This window comes from Takifugu rubripes, chromosome 7, assembly GCF_901000725.2.
Source record: "Takifugu rubripes chromosome 7, fTakRub1.2, whole genome shotgun sequence".
Classification (NCBI taxonomy): Eukaryota; Metazoa; Chordata; class Actinopteri; order Tetraodontiformes; family Tetraodontidae; genus Takifugu; species Takifugu rubripes.
This window is the reverse complement of record NC_042291.1, coordinates 16,931,855-16,947,667: the sequence shown is the minus strand read 5'-3', so window position 1 is coordinate 16,947,667 and position 15,813 is coordinate 16,931,855. Positions and strand designations below refer to the sequence as shown.

Here is a 15,813-nt window from a genome sequence, read left to right as displayed (position 1 = left end):
AACCTCCGTGAATGTGTCGATATGTTCAAGGTTATTTTGGTATTTGAAAGTTGTGGCGGTTAACCGATGAATTTTGTGTCACGTGTTGGTGTTGCAGCGTTTGGGAGAAGAATTCCCATCAGGTTATAACCAGTTGGGTCACATCTTCCACCCAGGAGCAGAAACAGCAAAGTTGTGTTTGCTGTTTTGTGTGACAAAGACCAACCAATCCAGTGGTCCACAGGTGGAGCACGTGGCTCCAGACAGGACACTCAACTGATCACCTGCGCCTTGCTGGGTACTCTGCCCCAACAGGTGAACACCTGTTCACACCCAGGTGGAAACACTTTCCCGGGCCAAACGGGAGAGAACCCATCGGAATAAGCCGATCCGAATAAGAAAGTGGCACCATAAAGTCCCATGGGCGAGCAATAACAAAAGCAGCAAGGTCCGTCCGTCGTGTCGCTCCTGAGGGCCCAGAGGCCTCGCGACTATACAGATAGAAGGGAATTCCCTGGGAGAGAACAGGGCCACACCTCGTGACCCTGAATGGGATAAAACGGTCAAAGAGAAAAACCAAGTGAAAGACAGAAATCAGTGAAAGGGCCTCATGTGGCCGACGGAGCGCCGGCGTTCCTGTCATATTGTCCTGGTGTGACTGGTCCATTTATTCTCCCAGTATTTGCAATGTGGATTTCACAAAGGTTGATCAAGTGTAGGATTGCCCATCTTTTTTTGCCCATCTTTTTTTGCCCATATTTTTCTGCCCTCCTTTTTTGCCCTCCTTCTTTTGCCCATCTTTTTTTGCCCATCTTTTTTTGCCCATATTTTTCCGCCATCTTTTTTTGCCCTCCTTTTTTACCCATCTTTTTTTGCCCATATTTTTTTGCCCATATTTTTCTGCCACCTTTTTTGCCCTCCTTTTTTGCCCATCTTTTTCTGCCCATATTTTTCTGCCATTTTTTTTGCCCATCTTTTTTTGCCCTCCTTTTTTTGCCCATCTTTTTTTGCCCTCCTTTTTTTGCCCATCTTTTTTTGCCCTCCTTTTTTGCCCATCTTTTTTTGCCCATATTTTTCTGCCATCTTTTTTTGCCCATCTTTTTTGCCCTCCTTTTTTGCCCATCTTTTTTTGCCCTCCTTTTTTGCCCATCTTTTTTTGCCCATATTTTTCTGCCAGCTTTTTTTGCCCTCCTTTTTTTGCCCATCTTTTTTTGCCCGTATTTTTCTGCCATCTTTTTTTGCCCATATTTTTTGGCCCATCTTTTTTGCCCTCCTTTTTTTGCCCATCTTTTTTTGCCCATATTTTTCCGCCAGCTTTTTTTGCCCTCCTTTTTTTGCCCATCTTTTTTTGCCCATATTTTTCTGCCACCTTTTTTGCCCTCCTTTTTTGCCCATCTTTTTTTGCCCATATTTCTCTGCCATCTTTTTTTGCCCATCTTTTTTTGCCCATATTTTTCTGCCATCTTTTTTTGCCCTCCTTTTTTGCCACCACCAGTATCAGAAATATAAAGTGGGGCCATTGTGTGTAGCATCATTCCGCACTTTCCAGGCTGTGTAGCGTGGAGCAGCCAGGACGGCCGTATGGGACTGGGTTCTAGGCCCTGACAGCTCTCTGTGGTCCAGATCTTCTCTCCTCTCCCTGCAGTTAGCTGTGTGCTGCATGCTAATGAGGCGGGACGATAAAGGCGAAGGAACAAACATCTGACATTTAAAATGTGGGCAATAACTCTGCAACTGTCACATTTGGGAGAGATTATTGCTGTAGTACCGTAAACATTGGACCCAAAGGCCATCACTCCCGTTGCCCCCACCCCCCCCACACACCTCCCACCAGCTATGACTTAGACAAACACTTGTGGACGTTGCTCACCTGGACTGACGTAATGCAACACAAACTTCAACACTCATCAGAAATGCTCCCAGGAGAGAATAAAGCAGCCACTTACACAGAGAATCAGTTCATTTCTCATTTGTCTCGTCCAATCGGTGCTTTGGAAGAAGGAAGAAAATCCCCCTTCAAAGCCAGAAATGGCCTAAAGAAGACGTTTGTTCCAATGTGGCGATGCAAAGCCCAAAGGCGCTCCATCAAGCACTGATTTTCAAACTCTCTGAAGTTTTATAACAAATTCATCTTCAGATTTAGAAGCAATTCTGCCCTAGAAAACGATTCCGGAGGCGCCACAATGGCCCCTCTTTCTCCTATTACCATTTACACCTGAGGAGCTGAGCCAGGCTGATGTGGACCAGATGATGTGATACTGACCACCAAGTTAGAAATGGAGGTGGAGGAACATTCCAAATGTTACACCGCTTACTTGAAACCCTGGCTGACAGCTGTCCAGGAAATGTGGAAGCATCGTGCATGTCAGAGTGGCTTTGATAGCGGTAGCAACGGTCTGCAGCCTTCATCACCTGCCCGATGGAGGCCACAGCAGACCCTTCAATGGCAGCATGAACGTCAGCGCTCAGATAACCCGGCGAGGGCTGGAGAACCAGAGAGGGCTGGAGAACCAGCGGGGAATGAAGAACCAGAGGGGAATGAAGAACCAGAGAGGGCTGGAGAACCAGCGAGGGCTGGAGAACCAGCGGGGAATGAAGAACCAGCGGGGAATGAAGAACCAGCGGGGAATGAAGAACCAGAGGGGAATGAAGAACCAGCGGGGAATGAAGAACCAGCGGGGAATGAAGAACCAGCGGGGAATGAAGAACCAGAGAGGGCTGGAGAACCAGAGAGGGCTGGAGAACCAGCGAGGAACGGATTTACCAGAGAGGGCTGGAGAACCAGCGAGGAACGGATTTACCAGAGAGGGCTGGAGAACCAGCGAGGAACGGATTTACCAGAGAGGGCTGGAGAACCAGCGAGGAACGGATTTACCAGAGAGGGCTGGAGAACCAGCGAGGAACGGATTTACCAGAAAAGCCTGAAAACGGAGGCTCCTTAAACATCTCCTGTCATTCAATTAATGATGAATTATTAAAGAATTATTAATGATGCAATCGTACCTCAGCGAGTGTTATTTTTAAGAAACGTTAAAAAAGGGGCTGAGTGTATCCCAAGAGGAGCTTTTAAATGCTGTTTTTTTTCCAGACAAATTGTGATGGTGTAAAAGCTAAAGCTAAAGCTAAAGCTCCCTCGTTAATGCCATGCCGTCTTCCTTTTGTCACCTCCAGCCTTGAAGGACGAGCGTTTCCAGATGGTGCTCTTCACACCGCGGCTGGTGCGCATCACGTTGACCAACGTCAGCGTCCTGGACGAGGGCGGGTACTTCTGTCAGCTCTACACTGCCGCCACGCACCACCAGGTGGCGACACTCTCGGTTCTGGTGCCCCCCGAGGTCCCATCGGTGGAGGTGAAGCAGGTGGCAGTGGAAGGTGGCGAGGTGGAGCTCATCTGCGTCTCACCGAGGAGCAAGCCTGCTGCTAGCCTCCGATGGGTTCGCAACAGCAGGGAGATCCCAGGTACGGTGCTGTAGAGACGCCGAGGTTATGACACGGGGACGTCCTGGCTGCAGAAGAACCGGGCCACGACCGTCCGTCCCAACCATCGCATGTTCTCCATCTTGGTTCTGTGGATCGTTGGCCTTGCTTCTTCCTAACGTCACAATTGTCTGAGTTGATCAGTATAAATCTCTCATCGGGCTCGGGTTCATTTCTGAGAGGCTCCTCTGTTCTGGACCTTCACGCTCAGGGGTCTCATGACTCATCCCCACTCAGAAACCAGCAGGTTCCTCGTTTCAGTTTCTGGAAATTCTTTCTGTTCAGGGCAAACTGAAAAAACTGAAAAGGTCGATGCCCCAGTGAGGGTTGGAGACCACACACACCTGTTACACACATGTTACACACACCTGTTATACACCTGTTACACACACCTGTTACACACACGTTACACACACCTGTTACACACACCTGTTACACACCTGTTACACACACCTGTTACACACACGTTACACACCTGTTACACACACGTTACACACCTGTTACACACACCCGTTACACACACCTGTTACACACACGTTACACACACCCGTTACACACCTGTTACACACCTGTTACACACCTGTTGGGAACCTTCCTGTGGCCCTGATATCTGGGCTCTGGTGGGAGAACGCTTCAACATAAGCTCCGCCCAGATGAGAGCGAGGAAATAAAAGAACTACATAGAATCATCGTGACAGAGGGAAGGGCAGCCGAGGCCTTGTGGTCCCCATCAGCTCTAACCCTAACCTAACCACCGCTGGCTAACCCTAACCACCGCTGGCTAACCCTAACCACCGCTGGCTAACCCTAACCCTAACCTAACCACCGCTGGCTAACCCTAACCACCGCTGGCTAACCCTAACCACCGCTGGCTAACCCTAACCCTAACCTAACCACCGCTGGCTAACCCTAACCACCGCTGGCTAACCCTAACCACCGCTGGCTAACCCTAACCCTAACCTAACCACCGCTGGCTAACCCTAACCCTAACTCCAACCCAAACCCTAACCACCGCTGGCTAACCCTAACCACCGCTGGCTAACCCTAACTCCAACCCTAACCCAAACCCTAACCACCGCTGGCTAACCCTAACCCTAACCCTAACCACCGCTGGCTAACCCTAACCCTAACCACCGCTGGCTAACCCTAACCCTAACCACCGCTGGCTAACCCTAACCCTAACCACTGCTGGCTAACCCTAACCCTAACCCTAACCACCGCTGGCTAACCCTAACCCTAACCACTGCTGGCTAACCCTAACCCTAACCACCGCTGGCTAACCCTAACCCTAACCACCGCTGGCTAACCCTAACCCTAACCCTAACCACCGCTGGCTAACCCTAACCCTAACCACTGCTGGCTAACCCTAACCCTAACCCTAACCACCGCTGGCTAACCCTAACCCTAACCACTGCTGGCTAACCCTAACCACTGCTGGCTAACCCTAACCCTAACCCTAACCACCGCTGGCTAACCCTAACCACTGCTGGCTAACCCTAACCCTAACCACTGCTGGCTAACCCTAACCACTGCTGGCTAACCCTAACCCTAACCACTGCTGGCTAACCCTAACCACTGCTGGCTAACCCTAACCCTAACCACTGCTGGCTAACCCTAACCCTAACCACCGCTGGCTAACCCTAACTCTAACCACTGCTGGCTAACCCTAACCCAAACCCTAACCACCGCTGGCTAACCCTAACCCAAACCCTAACCACCGCTGGCTAACCCTAACTCTAACCACTGCTGGCTAACCCTAACCCAAACCCTAACCACCGCTGGCTAACCCTAACCCAAACCCTAACCACCGCTGGCTAACCCTAACTCTAACCACCGCTGGCTAACCCAAACCCTAACCACCGCTGGCTAACCCTAACCCTAACCGCTGGTTCTGAGCTCTTTCTATGGGAGGCGAGTCGGCCGGTCTGTAGGTTGAACCACAGACTCGTACCCCCCCCTTGATCCCCAACACCATGCTAGGTATCCAAAAATGGCCCCAACATGTGCTCTCGCTGGTTCTTCATGTCGTTCCCACTGGTGTCTGCAGCCTTCAGCGCTGCATTTGAAGGCCCGTGTCTGAAGGTCTCGACCCTCTTGGACGGCTGCTCCTCTGCTCTCCTCTTTTGGAGCTGACTGGAATGAGCAGGTGAACACCAGTGGAAGACTCAGTCCCGTTTCCTTGTCTTCTCTCTGTGTCCAGGCGCTGTGTCTCGGCAGGATAATGGGAAGACGTTTAGCGTGTCCAACACCATTCATGTCCCAGTAGAGAGGAAAGACAATGGTGCGGCCCTGAGCTGCGAAGCCACCCACCCAGCCCTGGGGGGGCAGAAAAGGATCCGACACTACCGCCTGGATGTGTACTGTAAGTTTCAGAGGCCCGTTTAGGTGCACGTGTCCATCTGAGACACCGTGGAAGTCCAGGAGTTTAAGTCCAGTCTTGATCGGGACTGGAGACTGAAGCTCGTTCGTCAGAGCGTTCGTCAGAGCGTTCGTCAGACCGTTCGTTAGAGCGTTCGTTAGAGCGTTCGTTAGACCGTTCGTCAGAGCGTTCGTTAGACCGTTCGTCAGAGCGTTCGTTAGAGCGTTCGTTAGACCGTTCGTCAGAGCGTTCGTTAGAGCGTTCGTTAGACCGTTCGTCAGACCGTTCGTCAGAGCGTTCGTCAGAACGTTCGTTAGACCGTTCGTCAGACCGTTCGTCAGAGCGTTCGTCAGAGCGTTCGTCAGAGCGTTCGTCAGAGCGTTCGTCAGAGCGTTCGTCAGAGCGTTCGTCAGACCGTTCGTCAGAGCGTTCGTCAGACCGTTCGTCAGAGCGTTCGTCAGACCGTTCGTCAGAGCGTTCGTCTGACCGTTCGTCAGAGCGTTCGTTAGACCGTTCGTCAGAGCGTGCGTTAGACCGTTCGTCAGAGCGTTCGTCTGACCGTTCGTCAGAGCGTTCGTTAGACCGTTCGTCAGAGCGTTCGTTAGACCGTTCGTCAGAGCGTTCGTCTGACCGTTCGTCAGAGCGTTCGTCAGACCGTTCGTCAGAGCGTTCGTCTGACCGTTCGTCAGAGCGTTCGTCAGAGCGTTCGTTAGACCGTTCGTCAGAGCGTTCGTTAGACCGTTCGTTAGAGCGTTCGTCAGAGCGTTCGTTAGAGCGTTCGTCAGAGCGTTCGTCAGACCGTTCGTCAGAGCGTTCGTCTGACCGTTCGTCAGAGCGTTCGTTAGACCGTTCGTTAGAGCGTTCGTCAGAGCGTTCGTTAGAGCGTTCGTTAGAACGTTCGTCAGAGCGTTCGTTAGACCGTTCGTCAGAGCGTTCGTCAGAGCGTTCGTCAGACCGTTCGTCAGAGCGTTCGTCAGACCGTTCGTTAGACCGTTCGTCAGAGCGTTCGTCAGAGCGTTCGTCAGAGCGTTCGTCTGACCGTTCGTCAGAGCGTTCGTTAGAGCGTTCGTCAGACCGTTCGTCAGACCGTTCGTCAGACCGTTCGTCAGACCGTTCGTCAGACCGTTCGTCAGAGCGTTCGTCAGAGCGTTCGTCTGACCGTTCGTCAGAGCGTTCGTCAGAGCGTTCGTCAGACCGTTCGTCAGAGCGTTCGTCAGAGCGTTCGTCAGAGCGTTCGTTAGACCGTTCGTCAGACCGTTCGTCAGAGCGTTCGTCAGAGCGTTCGTCAGACCGTTCGTCTGACCGTTCGTCAGAGCGTTCGTCTGACCGTTCGTCTGACCGTTCGTCAGAGCGTTCGTCTGACCGTTCGTCAGAGCGTTCGTCAGAGCGTTCGTCAGAGCGTTCGTTAGACCGTTCGTTAGACCGTTCGTTAGACCGTTCGTCAGAGCGTTCGTTAGACCGTTCGTTAGACCGTTCGTCAGAGCGTTCGTCTGACCGTTCGTCAGAGCGTTCGTTAGACCGTTCGTCAGACCGTTCGTTAGACCGTTCGTCAGAGCGTTCGTCAGAGCGTTCGTCAGAGCGTTCGTTAGACCGTTCGTCAGAGCGTTCGTCAGACCGTTCGTCAGAGCGTTCGTTAGAGCGTTCGTTAGAGCGTTCGTTAGAACGTTCGTCAGACCGTTCGTTAGACCGTTCGTCAGAGCGTTCGTCAGAGCGTTCGTCAGAGCGTTCGTCAGACCGTTCGTCAGAACGTTCGTTAGAACGTTCGTCAGACCGTTCGTTAGACCGTTCGTCAGAGCGTTCGTCAGAGCGTTCGTCAGAGCGTTCGTTAGACCGTTCGTTAGAGCGTTCGTTAGAGCGTTCGTCAGACCGTTCGTCAGAGCGTTCGTCAGAGCGTTCGTTAGAACGTTCGTCAGAGCGTTCGTTAGAACGTTCGTCAGACCGTTCGTTAGACCGTTCGTTAGACCGTTCGTCAGAGCGTTCGTTAGAACGTTCGTTAGACCGTTCGTCAGACCGTTCGTCAGACCGTTCGTCAGAGCGTTCGTTAGAGCGTTCGTTAGACCGTTCGTTAGACCGTTCGTCAGAGCGTTCGTCAGAGCGTTCGTTAGACCGTTCGTCAGAGCGTTCGTCAGACCGTTCGTCAGACCGTTCGTCAGACCGTTCGTCAGACCGTTCGTTAGACCGTTCGTTAGACCGTCCTGATGAACTGCATGAGAGTCAGAGTTATTGGCAGAGTCACAATAATGAATTCAAAACATAAGAGCAACAGCTCATATTTCACTTTATGATGTCACATTTGTATTTCAATGAAAAGGAGCAGAAAGATTCCTGACGACTCTCCACAGTAAACGATGTCCTATTTCTCCATATGGCAGCAAAAGTTTCTCCAGGTGGTGGCGCTGTTCTTCACCCTGGCCAGGGTTCGGACCTGTTGCCTTGGAAACAGCTGTGGAGCCTCTGTTTGTTTCCTTTTGCCGTGACAGTTTGTCTTCAGGTGCTGAGGTGTTGATCGTTCCTCTCTCTGTCTGACTCCCTCAGTCGCTCCCACGGTGAGAATCCTCCCTCCCTCCGGCATCTTGCGAGAGGGCGACTCCCTCAGCCTCACCTGCTCCGTGACGGGAAACCCGCTGTGAGTATGTCGGTGTCCCTGCTTCCCTTTATGGAGCTCGTCCCTCCGGATAAACCATGACGCACCAACTTCGCCCTATTCACTGAGAGCATCTCTGAAGGCTCCAGAGGAACTTCCTGCAGCCCAACAAATCCGGAACAAACTACGGGAAATATTTCAGAAGAATTTTATCACTGTCGTTTAGGGAATTCGATGCCCCACCGAACTCTAAAGGCGCTCCTGTAGAGCTGGGAACGTTGCGCTGGGCGTCGGATTGAGCCCCCTCGCAACGCTAACGACTTTGTTCCGTAGTTCTCTGGTTCTCTTTGATCTTTCTTTTTATGCCCTTTAGAACTTAATTCTCTCCTAAATGTGTTCAATCCTGGTGATCTTTTGTTCCAGGAACGTCGGAATTCCTCATTACAGCTTCATTTAAAACAGTAATTAAAGGCTGATTCCTGTGAGGCGCCTGTAGCCTCATTAATTACTCATATTAGTAACGGACAAACAATAACGACCCGGCTGCTGTTATTGGGTTGATATTTTATTATTGGGTTGATATTTTTTTATTATTGGGTTGATATTTTATTATTGGGTTGATATTTTTTTATTATTGGGTTGATATTTTATTATTGGGTTGATATTTTATTATTATTGGGTTGATATTTTTATTATTGGGTTGATATTTTTATTATTGGGTTGATATTTTATTATTGAGTTGATATTTAATTATTATTGGGTTGATATTTTATTATTATTGGGCTGATATTTTTATTATTGGGTTGATATTTTATTATTATTGGGCTGATATTTTTATTATTGGGTTGATATTTTTATTATTGGGTTGATATTTTATTATTATTGGGTTGATATTTTTATTATTGGGTTGATATTTTTATTATTGGGTTGATATTTTATTATTGGGTTGATATTTTATTATTATTGGGTTGATATTTTTATTATTGGGTTGATATTTTTATTATTGGGCTGATATTTTTATTATTGGGTTGATATTTTATTATTATTGGGCTGATATTTTTATTATTGGGTTGATATTTTTATTATTGGGTTGATATTTTATTATTATTGGGTTGATATTTTTATTATTGGGTTGATATTTTATTATTGGGTTGATATTTTATTATTATTGGGTTGATATTTTATTATTGAGTTGATATTTAATTATTATTGGGTTGATATTTTATTATTATTGGGCTGATATTTTTATTATTGGGTTGATATTTTATTATTATTGGGTTGATATTTTATTATTATTGGGTTGATATTTTGATTATTGGGTTGATATTTTATTATTATTGGGTTGATATTTTATTATTATTGTGTTGATATTTTTATTATTGGGTTGATATTTTTATTATTGGGTTGATATTTTTATTATTATTGTGTTGATATTTTTATTATTGGGTTGATATTTTATTATTATTGGGTTGATATTTTTATTATTGGGTTGATATTTTTACTCTGGCACCATTTGCAGTAGAAATGGACCCAAACGTGGGTCTAGAACATGTGACCAAAGTGTGCTGCCACCTGTGTTTCCAGTCCCAGGGACATCCAGTGGTCCAGGATCAACGACACCCTCCCTGAGAGGGCAGAGATTTCCGGCCCCACCTTCCAGATTTCCCGTCTCAGCCAAACGCACAACGGAACCTACCTGTGTCAGGCTCAGAACGACTACGGACGAGCTGCCGACCACTACAGCCTGCTGGTGTACGGTGAGTCCACCTGGGGGGTCGCTCAAGCTTCCAAGGATGTTTCATACGTTTTGATCATGTGACCGAAGCTCGGTGGGCAACAGGGTAACGCTGGGCAGTAAACCCAAGCCCTTACTGACCCCCTGACCAGTGGGTAATGCCTCCCCCACTTGTTGAGGAACATCTCCAACATTGAGGACGTGGTTGCTAAGTGACGGACCCTAACCCAAATATTATATTATATCTGGCAGAAAATCACCACTGGAACATCTGTTGCACGGAAAATTTGGGCAAATTAGTCCGCATGCTAATGAGCAGATGTGGTGCTGAGGGAGGGGCCACGTGCACCCTAACGGGGTTTTATTGGGGGGGTTGACAAGATTTTCTAAATCATGTTATGCTGATGATGAATGATGAACCACCTCAAGGATCAGATATCCGACCGCCCCCCCCCCTTCATGGGAACGAGTAAAGGGGGCAGAGTTTTGATGTCTCATTTAAGCAGCCAGCCTCATCGATGTGCCCGTCACGTTGGACGGGCGTCCTGCCAGTGACCCGGACCCTTGCTGCGTCCGTCCCGGGACGTCGGACGGGCGTCCTGCCAGTGACCCGGACCCTTGCTGCGTCCGTCCCGGGACGTCGGACGGGCGTCCTGCCAGTGACCCGGACTCTTGCTGCGTCCGTCCCGGGACGTCGGACGGGCGTCCTGCCAGTGACCCGGACCCTTGCTGCGTCCGTCCCGGGACGTCGGACGGGCGTCCTGCCAGTGACCCGGACTCTTGCTGCGTCCGTCCCGGGACGTCGGACGGGCGTCCTGCCAGTGACCCGGACTCTTGCTGCGTCCGTCCCGGGACGTCGGACGGGCGTCCTGCCTGTGACCCGGACCCTTGCTGCGTCCGTCCTGAAGACATCACACACGTCTCGTCAGACGTGCTGCTGTGAGGCCCGATGACCTCGCAGAGACGCGTCCCAGAACGTGTCCGTGAGGGCGTCTCCAGCCCCTCCAGCTGTGGGGGGAAGCAGCTGGGGGTCGTCCCAGTTTCCGGGAGCTTCATCCCATTGTCTACAGTCAGTTGAGGATTAGAATCAGTAACATTTAGGTCTGGGGGGCGGCGCCTTCCTGAGTGGCTCAATGATGTTTTCCTGCCCTTTTCTGTTTTTACACATTTACCTTCTTTAATCGGGCCGAGTGCACGTTTTGTCGTGCACGACACAGAAAACCTTGTAGAACTCCAGGCTCTCATTTAACTGCAGACACAAAATGGCTGCTCTTATCATCAATATTAACCAACAGGAACTCGTGTTGTCTCTTATAAGCTGTGACCTCCGAAACTGCTGCTGCATGTTGTAGATAATAGTCTGTGTGTTTGTGTGTTGTCCCATTCCCTGTTTGTCTGTAGATAATGTATCAGTCACTCCCGTGGCCCCCTCCACTCCTCCCTCCCATCCCACCACCCCAACCCTCCTCACCCCCAGCTTTGCTCCGGATCCAGAAGGTAACACACACGGTTTATCACGCTGCTGTCGCCGTCCTCCATCTTTCCCTCGTCCTTTACTGCTCCCCTTTGGTGTCTTGCACGCACACACACACACACACACACACACACACACTCCATTTTGCTTCAGGACTCGTTAAAGCAGCACAATAAAAGCATAATTAGTCACTGATGATCCAGTTAAAGCCGGATTCCTGGATGTGGATCGGATTTCCGTGCAGAATCCCTGTCATGAACTCCACAGGTAGCACGTGTGTGACGGCCGAGGAGCCGTTTACACAGCAAAGTGCTGGTGTGTGACTGTAGCCTGGCAGCACTTTAGACCCCCCCACCACTCTTGGTCTCTGCAGAGTCACGGTTGATATTATGATTGGACCAGTCCTTCATGAGATCATGCAGATCATGAAGATCATGGTGCTCATGGAGATCATGGAGATCATGAAGATCATGGAGATCATGAAGATCATGAAGATCATGGAGATCATGAAGATCATGCAGATCATGGAGATCATGAAGATCATGAAGATCATGAAGATCATGGAGATCATGAAGATCATCGTGCTCATGGAGATCATGAAGATCATGAAGATCATGGTGCTCATGGAGATCATGAAGATCATGGAGATCATGAAGATCATGAAGATCATGGTGCTCATGGAGATCATGAAGATCATGGAGATCATGAAGATCACCTCAACACCTTTTCTACCTTCCTCTCCTGCGTTAAAGCAGCGTTGAATCGAAGGCAGCAGCAGCGTCTTTGCTGCCTTTGGTGGAAGTTTGGGCCATGTGGGCAAATTCAACAGAAGGTGGTTGGAAAGACCAAAGACGGGAACATTTGCAGACCCTTTAGTCAAACATTGATGGATAGCATGTAGCAACGCTTGCAGATGCTTTCTTGCCACCTTCTCCTCTGCTGCTTTGCTGCTCTCTAAGTGTTCCGACCCCATTACTGATTCATGTTTAACTTCCTTTGTGTCGAGCTCCAAAGTCCACATCAACAATCTGATGTCTTTGCGTCCAGTCTAGACTTTAGCCCCAAAAACCAGAATTGTTCTACATTTTCCCCAGAATAATTGAAGTTTAGCCCAAATTCAAAAATCTTCTGGCGTGTTGAAACCCTTTGAGGCCATAACTGTTTGTACCTGGGAGCATGAAGGCGGTAGTGGAAGTCAGATGGAAGCCTCCTTCTCTCACCTTCTCTCTCCTTCATGCTGACAAACGAACGCTGTCCTTCTCCTTCGGTTTCACCTCAGCAGCATCCTGAGCTGTAACCTTCACCAATATTTCTCCTGCCTGATGATGCGCGCCTCACCTCACGGTTTGTGGTCCATTCCCACAGATCCTGGGGCAGTGGTGGAGACTCACAGCGCAGTACCATATGCTGTGATTGGTGGCGTGCTGGCGTTCCTGGTTTTCACCATCATCTGCGTCCTCATTATCACCATCTGGTGCTCTGTGCGACAGAAAGGTAACACACACACACACGTGTACCATATGTTTACTGGGCGCATTTTATTCATTCTCCATCTTCTGCTCTGAAAGCTAGCATAGATCCTCTAAACCTTGGTGTCAAATTATCGGTGCCAAATGTGCCGCGGGGGGTTGCTCCCGCCCTGGCGGGGATTTGTGGACCTCATCTGTTAAATGCAGCCGTCTCCATCTTGCTAAGTGCTTCCTTGTTGGCAGACTTTGACCCTTCATCTGTGCAGAAATGATCTGGAACTGTCGTGTCTAGCAACAAGCTAAGCTAACCCCTTGGTCACATGCGCGGTCGGGTTGACACAGAGAGCGGAGCGTTGCACTGAAACTAAGTTCAGACGTGTCCAATAGGCCTTTGGTCGGGCTGCTGAGAAGGTCGGCAGGCGTGATGACGTCACTAACGAGCAGCATTCTTCATTTATCACGCTACCCTTGAGGTGGTAAATGTGTATGGTGTGTTGTCGTTGCTCTGCTGTGCCTAACTGTCCCTTCATTATTTTCTGTCGATCTTTTCTTCCTCCCGTCTAATACACGCTCCTTCACCCAACCCTCTGCTGCCTCCACACAACATCCCATCATTTCATCCGCAGGCTCTTATCGTACCCGAGAGCCTATTCTTGCTTGGTATTGACCTAACAATCACTGAACTAATGAATTAATCAGTCACAGGTATGGAAGTGAATAATCTTAGCGCTGAGTGGTCTGATGAAGCTTGTTGCCATGGTGATCATGACGCTTCACCACCTAACCTCCCCCTCCGATCTCCCCGTTGCCCTCTCTCTCTGCTCTTCCTATAGGTTCTTATCTTACCCACGAGGCGAGCGGGCTGGACGAACACGGCGAGGTGCAGGAGGCCTTCCTTAATGGCAGCGAGAGCGGCCAGGGCAAGAAGGAGTACCTGCTGTAGCCGTTCACTTCTGACCTCATCCTTTTGTCCCTCGCACGCGTGTATAGAGTACACACACACACACATGAACACACACATGATTCTATACACAGCTTCATAAAAGGCAGCCTTCTGGACACAGATACAACACACAGCTGATCATCCCGCTCACTTCAGTCCATCCCGTATCCTCCGTACTCGTACCTAACCTAACAGGCAGGTGCCTGGGAACATGCCAACATTCCTGCCAGCCATTCATGACTGAGCCATAGAAGAAGTCAGAGGGGCTGGAGGAAAAGGGAGAGAACGAAGCCAGTTGAGGTGTATGCAGATCAAAAAGATGCCATAATTACTTTGATGGAGAGAAGCGGGAGAGCAGAAAGGAAAGAGGCGCTCTGCCGACACAGCCAGTAAAGTGGGAGAGGAATCGAAGGGAGATGATTGCCATCGTTCCATGCTTGGAGAAAAACAGCCATTACAGTGAGGCCAATTTTGAACTGGTGGAGATGACAGAAGCAGCATGCACAGCAGGAGGAGCATTAGGAGGAACCAGGAAGGGATCAGGTCTGCTGGAACTAATCATGGCATCATGGAGGAGGCACGGAGGAGGTGCCACCGTTCGGCCCAGGTAACCTGGTGCAGGTAACAGGTAAACAACGTCCCAAAATTCACGATTTTAGGATAAGACTCAGCTTAAGAAAGGAGGCAAAGCTCAATATGTATTTAATGGGGAAAAGAATAAAAGCCATTTAAAGAATCCTTTTATGTTGCATGAAACCATCAAAATGAACCGTTTTATTAAAGGTTTATTCAATGGCTGAATCTGGACTCGCCTAAGTGCTAAAAACCTGGGATGGAATTCCTCTTCCCAATCCATGCTCCAAGGATTTTCCCTCCCGTTCCACCTTTTACCATCATCTCTTAATATCTCTTGAATATGACTTGAAGCCTTTAAAGAAAAGAGTCGTTATTTTTGGAATGTCATTAAGAGGATAAAAAGGTTTAAAACTCTTCTGAAGAGCAAATGGATGGACCCCCCCCCCCCCCCCATACACCCACACATGCACGTCCGTGCACACATATTTACACATGAACAGATACATATCTCTGAATTCTTTATTTGTATAAAAAAAACAAGAACAAGATAAATGAAAAGAAAATAAGATTTTAAAAAGCTGTTTACTATTGATGAGCATTATGAAGCAACGATACTAACGACATATTAGCCCATAGAGGTGCAAAGTCGAACAAACTTGTGTCTCCAGATCTTTAAAGAAAAAAGAAAAGAACAAAAAAAGTCTTTATGAGAAACCAGAGGTCTTATCTTTTTTTTATTGTTATAATTATTTGAACAATTAAGATTGTCATTAATGTTATTACCGCCGTTGTTATAATTATAATTGTAAATGTTAAAGAAATGTCCACTTCCACGCTTTGTTTTTCTGTGTAGACTCGTCATTCCCCTCTTTCCTGGTCTCTCCGTCCTGTGCAGGTTCTTTTCTCCTGTCTTTTCCTCTGTTGTATAGTTCCTGTGTCTTTGTTGATCTTTAGCTAACCGTTTCTTTATAGGGGAAAGATAAAAAGCACGAAAAATAAACCTAAAAAAGGAAACAACGGGCTTCTGATTAGACTCATTTTTACTGTTCACGGTGTCATTTTGCTGTGTAAAGAATATTAGTAAGAAAACTGAGCTTTCATAGAACAACATCCCCACAAACATCTGCCAATCAGTTGGAAGATAAGAGAGAAGAAAGGATGGCAGGAGGGTCGAGATGGAGGCTGGAAAAGCTCTCTGCCATTAGCTTCAGTCAATA

General features: G+C 48.6%; 1 protein-coding gene across 4 annotated transcripts in view; it reads left to right on the top strand.

Moving 5' to 3' along the window:
- Positions 1-15,613, top strand: part of cadm4 (cell adhesion molecule 4) — a 70,435-nt gene extending 54,822 nt beyond the window's left edge. For 2 of the 4 annotated variants that reach the window (XM_029839476.1, XM_029839475.1), the window contains 7 exons: positions 3,151-3,438; positions 5,657-5,818; positions 8,351-8,441; positions 9,984-10,156; positions 11,536-11,631; positions 12,974-13,102; positions 13,911-15,613. In XM_029839476.1, coding sequence (XP_029695336.1) covers positions 3,151-3,438; positions 5,657-5,818; positions 8,351-8,441; positions 9,984-10,156; positions 11,536-11,631; positions 12,974-13,102; positions 13,911-14,020 — 1,049 coding nt within the window. In that variant the 3' untranslated portion in view covers positions 14,021-15,613. Of the gene's footprint in view, positions 1-3,150; positions 3,439-5,656; positions 5,819-8,350; positions 8,442-9,983; positions 10,157-11,535; positions 11,632-12,973; positions 13,103-13,703; positions 13,783-13,910 lie in introns of all 4 variants that reach the window. The other 2 variants (XM_029839477.1, XM_029839478.1) reach the window with 2 other exon arrangements.
- Positions 15,614-15,813: the final 200 nt, after the last annotated feature.